Source organism: Salvia hispanica, chromosome 3 (genome assembly GCF_029641045.1).
Source record: "Salvia hispanica isolate PSC_SH4W2 chromosome 3, Shi_PSC_v1, whole genome shotgun sequence".
Lineage (NCBI taxonomy): Eukaryota > Viridiplantae > Streptophyta > Magnoliopsida > Lamiales > Lamiaceae > Salvia > Salvia hispanica.
This window is the reverse complement of record NC_142694.1, coordinates 8,881,586-8,898,771: the sequence shown is the minus strand read 5'-3', so window position 1 is coordinate 8,898,771 and position 17,186 is coordinate 8,881,586. Positions and strand designations below refer to the sequence as shown.

Sequence of the window (17,186 nt, the reverse complement as noted above, 5' to 3'; positions counted from 1 at the left end):
GCCATTTAATGGACGAGGCAATCAAAATCCAGAACAATTCATTGAAAGTTCATGAACTCGAACACATTGTGCTTCTGTTTCATTACTTTGCTTTCTTCAAACGCTTGAGAAGGAGATATGCTTGGATGTTTCCTTTCTCTCTCGTCTCCAATATTGCACATGGAATACGCTGCCATGTCAACTTCAAATCTCAAATGCAAGAAGATACTTGGAAGGATTTGCTGCCTCATCCGTTCTGTTGAGATGAAGCTGCGTGTCCAACAAACTCGTTGAAGCTCCATGTTTTGTTATGAACTTTAAGGCGTGGAAGTTGCATTTTCATCTGAGTTTCCGCACATATCAGAAGAAAATGGATACCTGGAGATCACAAGGCAGTGATTCCTTGACTAAAGGGAAAGTCGTTTATGTCAACGATCTCAGTCACTTCAAAACTCAAAAAGGAACCTCAAAGAAGCTAGCTAAGGGGGCCTTTCTCAACTCGGATTGACTCAACTCTACTCTCCAGTCTCCTCTGCAGAAGCCTAACAAGAGAGAGATATATTGCTGTCTCTGTGAAAGGAGAATTAGCTGGTTTTGGAATTTGACAAAGTAACTCTAATCCCACATCGAAAACGAGTGAATGAATATGAAGGAAGAGGACTATAAAATAAGAAGGGCCTTGTCCATGATTTTCATACCTTTCTCGGCCTTTTGGCTAAGATCAAGTGTAGTATCTGTTCTTATCAGTTTAATATCTGATATGTGAGCCATTGGCTCACACGATATTAAATTTATTTTTTGAGGGGGAAGGCTTGTCAAAGTAGCTTGCTGCTTGGGCCTTCAAGTGTCGCCCATGCGTTGCACTACTGCTTGGGCCTGGCACACCCCACCAATTTCAGTTATAACTTTGTGATGTTGTTGGGTAATTCTTGAGAAAATTGGAATGAAAGTTGGATAGCATAGAATCTAAATATAATAGTCCTAGCATATTAGATCTCAAGTGCCTATGAAGTGAGTCATCAGTAGTGCCGTTTAACAGCATAGTAGCTCTGGACTTGGCATAGTCATTCTTGAATCCTTTATAACTTAGTTGGATTTCGACATCCCTCTACCTCGAAGCTTAAAGAAATGAGACAGAGGGCCTTGCACTTGTTTTCCCATTTTTTCTAAAGTTTTTGAATTCCATCTAATGATCACATCAAGCTTTCCATTGCACAGAAATTCCTAGTGACTTTAGACACAACACAGAGCAGTGTTTTGTGATGGATTAATTTGAATATTTGCTACTACGTTTACGAATTTCTGAGCTCAATGAGAGCAATACAAGGTGCATTGATTGTTCATTGAGTGTGCAGATAATTTTGGGATATAGTCAGCTGTGATGGAAATATATATATATATATATATATATATATATATATATATATATATATATATATATATATATATAGGGATGCATTACCCTCATTTTCCCACCTTAGTATAAAACATAGGACTAATATACACCCTAGGATCCACTAATCTAATGGTTTTAGATTAAATCCTAGGCGGTACATTATGACACTAATTTCGTACATCGCAGGGCAATTTTGGCATAAAATTGTTTAACAATTCGGTTTCTAATTAGCAGGACCGTCATTTATGGGAATTCAACTCCTCATCATTTCATTCCCACCCCACTCTCTCCTCCCATTACTTCTCTCTCTCTCTTCCGTTCCTGGCATTTCGAAATCCCGCAGAACCCTAGCCGCCAACTCTAGCGAAACTGCTTGTACCTTCCCTCATCTCCATGATCGGAATTCATCAGGGTGAAACGGCGACTACCACGACGAAGGAATCCCGGTTCATACCCACGAAATTAATTTTGGGCGGCGGGTCCAGTTCAATTTACTTTTGATTTCGACTGTGGGGTAAAAGGTAAGCCCGAAAATTCAAGTTTGCTTCAATTCCCGTGGATTCAAGTTTACGAAACTGTTGTTTGAATGTTTTCGTACATTGTGTGGTATCAAATTTGATTTATAAATTGGTTAGATTGATCTAGGATTTTTCGTTCTTTTTAGTTTCTGGGTAAGGCCCAAAATTCAAGTTTGCTTCAATTTCTCGTGGATTCAAGTTTGTGGAACTGCTGTTTGATTGTTTTGGTACATTGTGTGGTATCAAATTTGATTTATAAGTTGGTTTGATTGATCTAGGATTTTTCGTTCTTTATAGTTTCTGGGAACTGCTGTTTTGTTTCAAATTTTCGCATAAACATTGTTAACCTGTTTCTGTACATTGTTGTATGTCAGAAGTTACATTATATCCTATCATTGACGCATTATGTAACAAAATCGCATTCATGTTATATCATCAATACAGTTTAGTTCATCAATGGAATAAATTATTATGCGCTAAAGGTTCATTATGGTAAACAAACTTTGAAGTTTTCTACACAAAAGCAGTGTACATTGTTTGTTTACCGTTTCTGGGTGAAGCTTCATTTTTGGGTAGTTTTGTTACATTAAGGTTGTAGAAATCATTATGGTATGTTATGTTGCTGCATTATGGACACATTTATGGTACAATATGTATTAAGTTTTGTACATGATGTTGGTTTGCTACATCATTACCATACATTTGTACATCATTGGATACTACATTGTTATGTTATAAATATACATTTTGTCAATACAAATCAATAACTCTAAGTGTAGTAGCAGTGAATATTGTTTGTATGGAACATTATGGACACACTTTAGTACATGAATAGCTACTACTGATATTAATGTTGTTTTGATACATTATATGTGGACATTAGTATGTCATATGTTGCTACATTATTATATAAATAATTTACAGTGCACACATCCAAATCAGTTTGGTTACAACATTATTATGCATTCTATCATGAATTTAGTGCATTATGACATTAATGTAGTACATTACTCTTTCAAAGCAACATATAAGGGTTGTATTTCTACATCAATTCATCCACTCTACCACTTTGTTTCTGAATAGGTACAAAAAGGTCAAGAAATCTTCATGAAGAGGGCGTTAGGATGGCAAGAATAGGTTCAACGAGTGCAAGAATCGATTCGAGGATGACTTTGACGATGATATGCCCACTACATTAACGCAACGACAAGCTTTAAAGATGTTTAAAGATGTGCTACATTATTATTTTGTTGTAGATTATGATGTGCGAAAATTGTATTTTAATGTAGATTATAAGTTGTTTGATGTGGGGCAGAAGTTATATCCATTCCCCAAGGGTTTAATAGTCCATGGGGCTAGGGTGTAGTACCAACCCAGTAGCACAACGTTCACTAAAGGCAATGAGTTAGAGCCGTTCTTGTAAGATTCAATTATTTATTGTTTTGTGTAGTAGTCTCTGTTGTATTCTTACAATTATTAGGTTAAAGTATTCAGGTTAATTGTTACATTATTTGCTACTAATGTACTGTACATTACCACCATAAATATGTACATTACCAAAATGGCTAAAACCAAATTGACGAAAAAATATACATTAAACTACTACATTCGTACATTATTCATTGTTAGACATATACATTATAAGACTATATACGTACATTATTTCCTGCATAAAATCCAAAACACACATTAGAAACCGAAATTTTATGCATGTGGTGGTACTATACCCTAGCCCCATGGATTACTAAGCCCTAGTGGAATGATTCAAACTCCCTACCCTTGGTGATGGTTTCATTTTGTGAGTGAGTACTACAACCTAGCCCTATGGATTGCTAAACTCAAAGGGTATGGATTTAAATCCCACCAAATATTAAATCCTTACATATGTACATCATTTAGTATGATGTATGTACATTAAAGCCAATTTTTCTACATTATTTACTGTATGAAATCCTAAATACACATAAAAAATGAAAATCAATGCATGTTGTGGTACTATACCCTAGCCCTATGAATTGCTAAACCCCTAGGGGAATGATTCAAACCTACACTTGGTGATGATTTCATTTTGTGAGTGGGTACTACAACCTAGCCCGATTGATTGTTAAACCCAAAAAGTATGGATGCAACGTGCTACAAGACATTAAACCAAGCCTTTTGTACATTAAACTAAGTCGTTCGTACATTACGAAGCCATATCGTACATCATGATCCGTGTGAAAGCAAAAACCCAAAGGATACAAACAGAAATTATAGGAAATTGTTGGTAATATGCCCTAGCCAAACGGATTGCTAAACCTAAAGGGAAAAGAGTTATCTCTCTGCTCTTTGTGAAGTTTTCGTTATCGGTTGGTACTACAACCTAGCCCAATGGATTGCTAAACCCAAAGGGTATGGTTGCAACGTGCTACAAGACATCAAACTAATTCTTTCGTACATTAAACTAAGTCTCGCCAAACATTAAATACTTACAAAGGTACATCATTTAGTATTACGCACGTACATTAAAGGCCACTTGGCGTACATTATTTAGTTCTACTTAGCCTAAACATTATTCCCTGAAACACGTACATTATTTACCATTCAAACTGTACATTATTAGACATTACGCGTACATTATTTTCTGTACATTAAAAACTGTAGCAGTTTCAAAACTGCATGTTCCGAAAATTCAGCGGCAAAATATCGTTCAATTTTTTGAGACGATCCACCTCCCTTCTCTCACCTTCCACTCATTTCTCCCTTCACCCTCGACGACAACGAATAAAACAATGGTATGTGAAACATCTCGATTCATAAATCATAATAATAAATCAAAATTGTCTTCTTCCATACTAGAGGATTCAAAGAATTATAATGAAATAATATCTCCCGATCGTCCGTGAATAATAATGTCAATGCAGTTACAATGAAACAGAATAATGTCAAAGGAATTCGATCGCAATATGCATAAATTTCAAAAGAATTCGACTGCAATGATTCTCTCACTCATAAATCTTCCATATGGGTGAGTTTCTGGGGGATTATATTTAATAAAGGAAAAACAATAAAGAAGATCAATGTTGAAATATCACGTCTGAATTGGAGGGAGAGAATCATGGGATGGAAATAACGGTATAAATATAATCTTCCTATTATGACCTTTTTGATTTTTTAATTGATTTAATTAATTACACATGGCATATAAATCGGCCATTGGATGAAAGAAATTAATGGATGAAGATTAGATTTGTGTTTTAACAGATTTTTTACACATTAATCTGAATACATCCATATATATACATATATAGGGATGTATTCATATCCTTCTTCCATATAATGTTCTATTATCCTTTTTTAATCTTGGCCATCTATTTTCTAAATCTAATGGACGAAATTAGATGCTGATTTATACTTTTTAATTAATTAAAAAACTGATAAGGGCTTTTAGGGTAATCACAATGCAGACGGTTATGGTAAGTGCTTGATTATTTCAATCCAAAGATTCTACAAAATATTTTTTCTCTTCTTCCGGTATTCTTCAATCTTTCTCCATTGCAGAAAATTATACAGATTGCAGCGGTTTTATTTCTCGTGGTCGCCATATTCGAGCAGCCCCGTATCGTGCTCGCTATATTATCATTTTCGTGTTCTTGAACAATGGAAGAAGGTAATTTTAGACGAATTTATTTTGTGATTAAACTGATTCAGCGTGACTTGAAAACCCTTTGTTTGGTTTTTTTGTTAAATCAATAAGCAATAAGGTTTTCGCATGGTTTCAGCATTAGTTTCGAGTTCTTCTAGGGTTGAGTGTTTATTTTTTTCGCAAGGTTTAAGCATTAGTTTCGACTTCTTCTCGTCGTCGCCATATTGGAGCAGCCCCGTATCACGCCATATTATTGTTTTCGTATTCTTCTAGGGTTTGTTGTTTATTTTGTTTTATGTGCTGCTGTGTTGTAATTCTGGATTTATATAATGTACGAATAGTATTGTGTAATGTATTCTTTCTTATATTTAATGTATGGTTCATATCATATAATGAAACTAAATTCTAATATGCTTGTTGTCTTGATTTTATGTATAGTGTTTGTTATACTTGAATGTTCTCCACAATTGAAGCCTGTGGTTGGTCAGAAGTTCCAATCCCTTGTTTTTGCTTATGCGTTTTATGATGTGTATGCCCGCACCGTCGGTTTTGATACGCGAAAACAAGGAATGAGGAAGGCGGCGGACGGTGTAACTACTAGGTATTCTGTCGTATGCAACAGGGGGGTAGCAAGAGGTCCATCCTCCGGATGTTGTAAAGACCAAGGGTCATGCTAGCAGCTCCGCGAGCCAACTGATTTCAAAGAGAGAAAAGGCTGTAAAGGAGGCTAGTAGGCCTCTTAGACGTTGTAAGGCGTGCGATGAGTTGGGACATCACGACTCTAGAAACTGTCCAATGCTTAAAGAGATGACGAAGGAGAAAGAGTTTAGTAAAGGCAAGAGGAAAGCTTGATGTGTTTTGTACCTAAAAAATTAGTTTTCGTCTTGTATTCAGTTTTATTATTTGTTTCGTTGTCTTAGTTTTATTATTTCTAGCGCTGTGAACATTTTATGCATAATAAATTTGCATTTTTCGGGAGTTAATGTGCATTATCGAACAATAGCCTTGCATTAATAATGATTTTCTGTGCATTACTCCCTTTATTTATACCATTATTCCATTACTTTGTTAACGTGCATTATCGAACAATAGTCTTGCATTAATAATGATTTTCTGTGCATTACTCCCTTTATTTAAGTACAGAAAGTTAAGTGCTTGTAGACAATAATGTACAACTTCGTTACTAATAATGTACATTAACAGACTAAAAATGTATAATTATTATGCATAAATTGTTGACAGTGGTGGGATTAATAACACATTAGAAACGAAATAATAACTAAGACTAAACCGAAAACTAGAACTAATAATGTTTTTAGGTACAAGATACATCAAGATTTCCTCTTGCCCTTATGAAGCTCTTTCTCCTCCGCCATCTCTTTAAACATTGGACAGTTTCTAGAGTCGTGATGTCCCATCTCATCGCAAGCCTTGCACCGTCTAAGAGGCCTAGTAGCCTCCTTTATAGCCTTTTCCCTCTTGGAAATCAGACGGGAGGCAATAGGACCTTTGCTGCTCAACCAACCTCTCCCTGAACTTTTGCGCAATCGCAAGTGGAAGAACATCATCCACCGCTTCGTCAATATCTAACCAAGGCTGCTTCGCCGCTGCCCGAAAATCAATAATGTATCGCATTAATGCACAATACTAACTGTATAATGTACAAAAGTAAGCAAATAATGCACCAATGAATATTACATTCTATCAACCATTGACCTTTTATAAAACCGAAGCATTTAAAGTAAAACAAAAAACATAATGTACACCACTCCATACAATAATTTACACCACTCCCTACAATAATGTACAAATGGCAACAAATAATGCAAATATGAATACAAATTTCACTCAATTTTAAGGCATTTTATCAAACCAACTGATGTAGATTCAAACAAAAAAGTAATGCACACCACTACCTACAATAATGTACACATTGCATCAAATAATGCACGAATGGATATAAAGGCAAATGCAGGACAAACCAAAAATCAACCCAGATACGGATTCATCTACCAAATCGCCCAATACACAATTGGAAACCAGTCATTCACTACAAACTTCAATAATGGACAGAACCCTATAAAAAATGAACACGATTTTACGATTTACAGTGGGTATTATGAAAAAATAGGCGATTAACAGTGGGTATTACGAAAAAATGAACCCTATCAATAATCGACGATTAGGTTGTGTGTCGGCAGTGAAAATAGGCGATTCACAGTGGGTATTACGAAAAATTGAATCATTAAATGTGTCGACCAAATGTGTGAAAAAATCGTCACTGTTTTAATGACAAAAATTGACGATTAGAAGTGTCTCTTACCAAAAATCGGAACTTTTGAAACCCGCCTTGTTGTCGACTGTAAATCTATCATCGCGCGGCGAAGGAATCACATTAGAACTATGAATCGTCGACCGGCGGTGCTTTCACGGTGAAAAATCGGCGGGAGTGGTGGTGTCTCTTCAATTTGAGTAGCGGCTAGGGTTTTTCCTAGTTTGAAATGGAGGAGACGATTTGAGAATCGTGGGCTGATGGGAAGAGACGTTTGGAGTGAGAGAGAGAGTGAGCATATGGAAGGATTGCTTAAATCTCGCTCCTGCCGTTTTAATTCATGGCTGTTTTACAATTTTACCCATATAATGCACAGAATGAACCTAATAATGCAACACGGGATGATTTTGTGAGGCTTCATCTAGTCCATCCATCATACTAATCTAATGGATGTGATTAAGAAGGAAATAGTATCTAAAGGGGTAAAAGGAGTTTAATGCTACCCTACATATATATATATATATATATATATATATATATATGGGAGCATTAAACTACTTTCACCCCTTTAGATACTATTTCCTTTTAAATATCATCCATTGGATGAAAGCAGTGGAGGGTCCAGATTAAAAAATCGAATTTAATCCCGTCCTGCATTATTGGTCTAATTTCGTGCATTACCAAGGTATAATAGTAAACATAAACTGTCTGGAAACGGAAGGTCCGATAATTAAGCGGCAATTTGATAGACCTTTCACCTTCTCGCTCCTCTGTCATTCCATCCATCACACCACGATAAAAAAAACTTCCTCTCCTCTTCAACATCCGTCAAACCCTAGCCGCCGCCTTTGAAAACCCTAGGACTTCCGCGACTTCGATTGACACCGTGAAAAGGTTCGACCGGCGACGATTCCGAGTGTTGAAGATCCCGCTGCAGTTCGTGCGCGTCCTCGGTCCACTGTTCATATCGGTGTTCCATCCACGGTACGCTTAAAAAGTTCCAATTTTTAGCGCGATTTCTTAGATAAAATGTGAAATTGTGAGTATTAGATGTTGGGTTATGCAAAATTGGAAGTTTATTGTTGATTTGTTAGTGGTATGTGTTCTGACAGTAAGTTTTGGGGATGAAATCGACATGAAATTGGTGATCTTGTTTTTAATCCACGACTCCGAAACTAAGGTGTTAATTTTGTTGGGTCTGCAGACTAATTTGGTGTGGTTTCTGCATTAATTAGATATTTATCTGCATTATTCGGTTGGATACCAACATTATTGATGTTGGTTGCAAATCTTTAAGCATTATTCATTACATAATTTGAATTATTTGTTTGGATTTCATCATTATTGTTCTTTATTGCTGCTAGAAAAAAGTTTCATGCATTATTTAATAGTCTTGGTGCATTCTTTTGATGTTTTTTGGCATTACAACTGTATTCCATAGCTAATTTAATGTTTGTAGAAGTTGTAAACGTATTTTTGAGATTTTGTAGAGCATTTTTTGCATTATTGTATTGGTCATTAACATTATTATAAAGTCCGCTATGTATATTAGTCAGTTATTATTATGCATTAATGTAAATTGTTTACTTATTCGTTTTTGCAGCGACCAAACATCCAAGATTGGCTATAGATGAGGCTGTGGACGATGTTCTGCCTCTAGCAATTGCCCACAAATTTAGGGAGAGACTTAGGGAACAACAGACAGTAGAAGCTAGTACATCTAATGAAGATGGGGAAAAGAGGAAGGCACGAGGGAAAAAGGTTGACCACCTATACAGGGAATGCACGATGGACATTGAATTTGTGGGTTCGAATGCTTTGGATATCTTAGAATGTTTTGGATTTCTTGGTACTAAATATTTTGGATACTCCTGAACTAGGTGTTTTTAGAAAGTTTTGGATATGTAGGTACAAAATGTTTGCTTCACAAAACTGGTAATTGCTTCAGATAACTTAATAATTATAAATTATTGCCTAATAATGTACAATATACAGGGAATAATGTATAAAAAACCATAGAACAAATTAATGTTATACATTGTGCACACTAAAATGCATATAACTGAACAAATAATGTAAAAAAATTAATTTATAATGCACGATTTTACCACCGGATTTTTACCGAAAAACTAACGTTGAAAGATGAAAGAGAAGAAAGAACGATGAAAGAGAAAAAAAAATCTGGGAGAAGAAAAAAACCGATGCAATATTTGGTGAGGAGAAAATTATGGACTTTCCATAACCACCAATATTGTCATTCCCTAAAAAGCCCTTTTCCATATTTTTAATTAATAAAAAATGTATAATCAGGCCTTAATTTCGGCCATTAGATGTTAAGAATGAATGGTTGAGATTAAAAAGGAAAAAACATATAAAATAGGAAAAACATATGAATACACCTCTATATATATATTTCACATTCAGATATATATGGAGGGAGTGGATCCCCTACTATGGAGAAAACACAGCAGGGACTACTGTGTCACCAAACGACAGCGTTTCACCAACTTTTACAAACTTATCTCTATCCAAATTACTTTAACTCTCGGTGCCCTGACCATTCCATTATAATCATTATTTTAGTGGTTTAAGAATTACGCTGAACTATTAGTCACTACTCCTAAATAACACCATTTCATTATTATCATTATTTTAGTGATTTACGCTGAATAATTATTTCACTATTAAATGACGATTAATTATTAGTGTTGGACTAGTCATTATAATTTACGGATTGTTAATACTAACTAAAATTTCATTAATTAATAGTATTCAGCTACAACTTACATGCTTATTTTAATATTAGTATTTTAAGTATTAATATTATGGTAAGTTAATTTTAAACCATAGTTAGATGTCATCAGTTGCAATCGGGATTTATCAATTGTAATTATAATTTATTTTAACTAAAACTTTATCAAATTCAGCAAGTAGTTTTATATTTAAATGTGTTAATCTCAATTATCATAACTTTCATTAAATTTTAACTAATTCATAACTTTGAAACTTCAATATAACATTTCAATTTTCTCAATTGTCTTATGATGGTTAAACTAAAACTAATGGAAAAATCAAAAGTATGATATGACAACAAAACTATGTATTCTTATCAAATTATTTTAGTTAACACTCTAAATATAGTAATTTTAATGACAATTATCTCTTAAATCGTTAACTTTCAATTATAAAATGCTAATTTACACTAAAATAATAAATAGAAAGTTTCAATTATTTTAAAAAAAAATTAGTACTAGCACTTCCCCATCTCATGTGTTTTTTAGGTCGTAAATTTAGATTAATTTTCTAATGTAATTAAATTAGTATTTTAAGAATAATGAAAGAACACTTATTAAAGAAATACTTAATTAATTCTAATATATTAATTAAATATTCTAATTATCACTTAAAATATTAATGGTATAAGTAGTTTCGGACAAACTGAAATTGATAAGTGCGAGTAACATGTGACGGAGGAATTATATAAAATTTGAGATTAACACATTTTACTATAAAACTACTTGCTGAATTTGATAATGTTTTATAAAAATAAACTACAACTACAATTGATAACTCCCGATTACAACTATTGAGTGATGACATCTAACTATGATATAAAATTAACTTATCATAATATCTTAAATAATACTCCGTAAATTATAATGACTAATTCAATACCCCTAATGAATTTTTATTTAATAGTGAAATAATAGTTCAGCGTAAATCATTACAATAATTACAATGGAATGGCCATGCAGGGTAAAGGAATGATATAAAATTTGAGGAAGTATAAGTTTGTAAAAGTCAAGTGAAACGCTGTCGTTTGGTGGCACAGCAGCCCCTGCTGTGTTTTCTCCACAGCAGGGGATCCACTCCCTATGTATGGAACTCTATTATTTGTGACTTGTGAGTGAGTAAACTTGAAACAAAAATGATTTCTTGATCAGGTTTTTCAATCCACTTGGGATGGCTCCAGTTATTTCTCCAGTGGGCTTTGGTCTTCTTGATAGAGGCTTTCCAGTGGTATGTGTGTACACTATTTTGATTTTATAATCTTCTTGTTGACTAAAAATATTGGCTAGTGATGAGCTAACTAAGTGGTTTTCAGGCTGGAAGATGTGTAGAAATTGGCATTCCAATACTTCCCTTCTCTTGCAAGATTGCCGCCAGCTCTTCTTGCTCGGCCTCAATGTAGGAGCATTTCCTCCACCATCCGGAAACCATACACTAGGGACGACAGGTTGCTCCCGGAGTCTGTTATGGCAAACATATCAGAAACACCGCATTCTATAAAGTCTAATGCTGCATCAACAAAGCAAGCAACAACATTCATGCAACTCATAGATTTTGTGTTTTAAAAAAGAAACGTTCAGTTAGTGAGAGTAGATCCTCTTTTGTTACCACATTGGGTCAGAGACTAATGAGACGAAGCATCCTCGATTCACCCCCATAGATTTGTAATCCAGCAAGACAAAGTAATTCTTCTCTCTTACTGCAGCCACTGACAATGCATAAGCAACAAGACCAAGGGAGAGATGAGAGGGGTTTTGTATATATTCCAGTGAAGGGAGAATATGTTGTTGGCTTATTTGACAAAGTAACTCTCATCCCACATCGAAACCAGTGAATAATGATATGGATGAAGAGGACTATAAAATGAGAAGGTCCTTGGCTTTAAAACTCATACCTTTCTCGGCCTTTTGGCTAAGATCAAGTGTAGTATCTGTTCTTATCAGTTTAATATCTGATATGTGGGTCAATGACTCACACGATATTAAATTTATTTTTTGAGGGGGAAGGCTCGCCAAAGTAGCTTGCTGCTTGGGCCTTCGAGTGTCGTCCATGCGTTGCACTACTGCTTGGGCCTGGCACACCCCACCAATTTTAGTTAAATTTATGACTATTTGGGATTTTGTTTACTTTGAGAATTTAAAAGAAATCTTAATCAAGCAAATCTAGCCAATTTAACGTCTCCATTGTGCAAACTATTCTTCTTGCTTTTCCAAGATAACAATATTTACCATGTTTGACTCAAACTTTGCTTTTGGTAGTTGGAATATATACCTAAACCGATGACATTATATAAAGGACAGATTAAAGAAAGCCTCCAATCATTTGTTGAGAGAATTCAATGATTTGAGATACAAACTTACAACTCACATAGATAATAAGTCCAAAATCATTTGTAATGGGTGTATAAACTAATGTCAACCAGCTCTTGGTTCGGAACCAACAGAAATACAGTTGTCTATAGCCAATTAGAGAGAGAAGTCAACTTCCAACCCAAGGCGGAGAAGAAGTCATTTCGAGAGCGACAGGCTAAGCAAATCCTCTGTTTTTTTCATACTTGTTTATCAATAGTGGAACTCCACCACCACCCCCTCACGCTTCTCCTTCCCATTAGCCAATAAAAGTATGCCATGTAAATTGTAAGAGAAGGCTAATGGATCAAGAATTGAGAGATAGCAACAAAGACTCATGTGACAGTCCAAGAAAGTTGGAAACTGTGATTGCAATAGGAGGCAGTAGTGAGTTAGAAGGTCGAAACAAGTCATCAGTGGTGGATTTGGAGAGGGGGGAGGCATGTTCGTCTGGCTCGGTGGATGAGAGGGTTTGTAGAGTATGCCATTTGAGTGCAAAGGAGATTGGGAAGAGCGGGCTTGAGTTGATCGAGCTTGGCTGCGGATGTAAAGGCGAGCTTGGATTTGCTCACTTGCAATGCGCCAAGGCTTGGTTTAGCGTTAAGGGGAAGAGGTGAATAATTCTGTCTTTTACCTTATATGTTTAGTTTGATTATTGATAGTTATCAGATATTGCTGCTATGGTTTATGCAAAATTTATGGGATTGTAGATTGTGTGAAATATGTGGAGAGGCTGCAACGAATATAAGTGGTGTTGGCGACAGCGGTTTCATGGAGGAGTGGAGCGAGGGGAGACGAGGAGGCGATGAGGGCGACGTCAGCGTATCGTATGGAGGCGGACGATGTTTGCAGGGGCAGCCACTTTGTAATATCTTGATGGCTTGTCTAGTTTTAGCATTCATTCTCCCTTGGTTTTTTCCTGGGAATTTGTTCTGATTTTATCTGCATTGAATTTGCCTGTTCCTGTATAGTAATCAAACAGTCAGCAGCTTCAATTTGATTCTTGATATTGTCTTCAATTCAATCAGGAATCTTTACAGATCAGCAATAATGGCAATATCAAATATTATATCAGCTTGTTGAAACTAGGTATGTGTATAAAATATTTTAAAAATCTAAAAAAAGAAATAATTTAACATCTTATATGTTCTACTATAAAAATACATAGATCTATATTTTCACAAATTTTTTATTAATTGTGAAATAAACCATATATAGTACGAATCTTATAATTATAACTCACATTTATGTCTACACGTAATTCAACCTCAACCTCAATCGAAAATATTTTATCAATTGCTCGTTCGTCTAGCATAAATAGATGAAAGTCATAGATATGTTATACTTGTCTAGTATAAACAGATAGAGAAGTTATTCTTATCCAGGTAGATAAAGAGGCAAAGTTAGTAAGTTTTGTATGATGAACCTCATCGTCTATATAAAAAGATAGGTTTGTGATTCAATTATTACCCTTTCCCTATTTAAAAAAGGAAAAAAAAGAAGAAGATGATTTGAGAGATGAAATTAGGTGGCAAACTTGAGTTTCCAGGCAAGCATAAGATTAAATTGATTTGGGGTCCCCATGTACTAAATGGACCAAATGATTACTGGACATGCCCATAATAAGTTGTTTAGACGAATGATATCATCCACTTATGCACTCGTGGCATTTCTGTCTCTACTGTCACACAAATAGAATAAAGGGGTATAAATTTTCTAAATTAAACCTAATTGTATTGTCAGGTTCAGTTAAGAGGCATGGAATTTTTGGAAAGATTAATTATAGTTTAATGTAGCGGCAAAATTGTTTAATCTTTTAAAAATGAATAATAGAAAACCCCAATAACACTAGGAAGTGGATAATATTTTAAACATGGCAAAAGGTCCATATCATCATCTGTATAGTCAAATATTATTGCGACCAATAATAAATCCTCGTATATCTCAACTGGGCTCTACTTTGATTTTCAATGCACATCATAAAAATTTATTTAATGTAAATTAAATTAAAATATAAGAACTCGAAATGGAAAATAATACTCCTCGCAAGTAGACACCAAAAATGATCCCACATGCATATACCCAAACAATAATAGTACTACTAAGGTAAGGTTGGTGGGTAGAATTCAATAAGAAGCAAGATAGATATGATTCTTTGGAGAGTTATTTAAGTGAAGTTAGATAAATGAATTCATGCCCTACCCATTCAAGACATGAATCTAAGACTTGAAGAAAAAACCTCCTCAAAAAGCCATACACACCTAATATTGCACGCCATCCTTCATTATGCATTTATAGGGGATCCAACACTTTGGCCCCAAACATAAACAATTAAATTTTCTTGCAAGGGAAATAAAAACTACTGCATCTTCATAAATTCAATGAATCACAGTATTGAAGAAAAGGGCCAGATCAAAGTAAGAAAACCAAAGGCTGAAATCTGCAACAAAAGCAGATTCTTGCATGTATACAATACATAAACAAAGCTGAACAAGCTAGTACTTTTTTAGTCATTTTTTTACTATTCTTTTTCACCTCTTCTCTACATCACAAGTAAATGTCGGAGCAGAAATCAGCCTTTCAGCTGAAAGCAATAAATTAAGGAAAAAGTAGTCAAACATAGTCACTAAAGAATCATCCTTTCTCGTAATTCTTTTCGCCAAAATAAATCATAGAAAAAACAAACTCAATAAACCCCTAAACCTAATCAACCAAGATAAAAAAACATTCAATCTCATTTACAGCATTTAGATAAAAGAACCAAGAAAACAATCAAAAACACAATCGAAGAAAGCCCAATCGCAACACCAAGAACAACCTTACTCGGCCCATTGTGATGCTTCTTCTCCACCACATTGTCATCATCCTCATCATAGTCATCATCGGAGCCATCGCTCGAATCATCCGCCGACGAGCCCTTCGCCGGCGGCGGCGACAGCGGCAGCCCGTGCTTATCACAGGCAGCGATCCCAAGCTTCAATTTTGACCCCAAAACCGTGTGATTGTAGCAAAGATTCGAGTTTTGACCCACCTTGAACACCTCCAATCCCTTTATAAACGTGGCATTGAAAGGCAACACGCCGTGGAAGGAATTGCTCGCGAGATTCAAGTACTTTAGCTTCTTCATGTCTCTGATGAAATTGGGGATTGTTCCGTTGAGCTGATTGGAGCTCAGATCAAGATGCGTCAGCCAAGGCAATGCTGCTAACGATTCCGGGATCGGGCCGGTGAGGGAATTGGAGGAGAGGGAGAGATTCTGGAGAGAGGTCAAGTCGCCGATGGTGGGAGGGATGGGTCCGTTGAGGGAATTGGAGGAGAGATTGAGGTGGGCGAGGTTGTCGAGGAGGGTGAGGGAGGTGGGGATTTTGCCGATGAGGTGATTGGAGGAGAGGTCGAGGGAGGTGAGGTTGGGGTGCCAGTGTTTGGGGAGGGGGCCGGAGAGGTTGGTGTGGGAGATGGTGAGGGAGTGGAGGGATTTCATGGGGGAGAGGATGATGGAGGGGCCGCTGGCGGAGATGGGGACGGAGGAGACGGAGAGGTGGGTGAGGTTGTGGAGGCGGCTGAGCCAGACGCCGGTGAGCTTGTGGAGGCTGTGGAGGCAGGTGAAGGAGAGGAGGTTGGAGGAGAGTTGGGAGGGGAAGTGGATGGGGGAGATGGGGCAGTTGGAGAAGGTGAGGGAGGTGAGGGTGGAGAGGGATTTGAGGGCGGAGAGGGAGAGGGCGACGTCGTCGGAGCAGTTGGCGAGGGTGAGGGAGAGGAGGTGGCGGAAGGGGGAGGAGGAGTCGCAGGAGGCGGTGGGGGAGGAGCAGGGGTTTTTGGAGGTGGGGAGGTTGAGGGATTGGAGGGCCAGGAGTTGTTTCGGGTCGAGGGGGGAGGAGGAGGAGGGAATGGGGGGTAGCAACCCGGAGGTGGCGTGGTGGAGGAGGAGGAGGAAGATGAGGAGGAGGGGAGAAGGATCTGGTGCCATCCGGTCTACGGAGTGGAAAAAGATTTAGTATGTTGGTTTGGACAAAAATTGTCTTGTGTTTTATGGAGGGAGGAATGATGAGTGATTGAGTGAGTGACAGTTGGTGTGAGGTAATAATACCCCTGCTGTTGTTTATACTTACATAACATAAAATGAAGAAAAACTGTCCAAAAAATAGGAAGCTATATATTCAATTAATAAATACCTACCTAAAATATTACTACCAACTTTATTAGTGCTCCAAATTCCATTGTTTATACAAAAAAATAAAATTATTTGTAAACAATATAA

General features: G+C 36.4%; 1 protein-coding gene, 1 long non-coding RNA gene, 2 other non-coding genes and 1 pseudogene across 4 annotated transcripts; 4 read left to right on the top strand and 1 right to left on the bottom strand.

The window, feature by feature from the left end:
* Window positions 1-673: 673 nt before the first annotated feature.
* Window positions 674-869, top strand: LOC148930124 (U2 spliceosomal RNA). Its single transcript, XR_016137458.1, has one exon. It is a non-coding gene; the product is annotated as a U2 spliceosomal RNA (small nuclear RNA).
* Window positions 870-1,473: 604 nt separating this feature from the next.
* On the top strand, window positions 1,474-3,345 carry LOC125186504 (uncharacterized). The gene is made up of 2 exons (XR_016136372.1): window positions 1,474-1,896; window positions 2,977-3,345. It is a non-coding gene; the product is annotated as an uncharacterized LOC125186504 (long non-coding RNA).
* A 9,125-nt stretch (window positions 3,346-12,470) lies between these two features.
* Window positions 12,471-12,666, top strand: LOC125217251 (U2 spliceosomal RNA). Its single transcript, XR_007175668.1, has one exon. It is a non-coding gene; the product is annotated as a U2 spliceosomal RNA (small nuclear RNA).
* Window positions 12,482-13,952, top strand: LOC125217019 (uncharacterized). The gene is made up of 2 exons (XM_048118838.2): window positions 12,482-13,541; window positions 13,639-13,952. Exons 1-2 carry the CDS (start codon window positions 13,231-13,233, stop codon window positions 13,862-13,864), a joined length of 537 nt encoding a protein of 178 aa, XP_047974795.1. The 5' UTR covers window positions 12,482-13,230; the 3' UTR covers window positions 13,865-13,952.
* Window positions 13,953-15,548: 1,596 nt separating this feature from the next.
* On the bottom strand, window positions 15,549-16,982 carry LOC125212440 (receptor-like protein 51 pseudogene; annotated as a pseudogene).
* Between the last annotated feature and the right edge of the window lie 204 nt (window positions 16,983-17,186).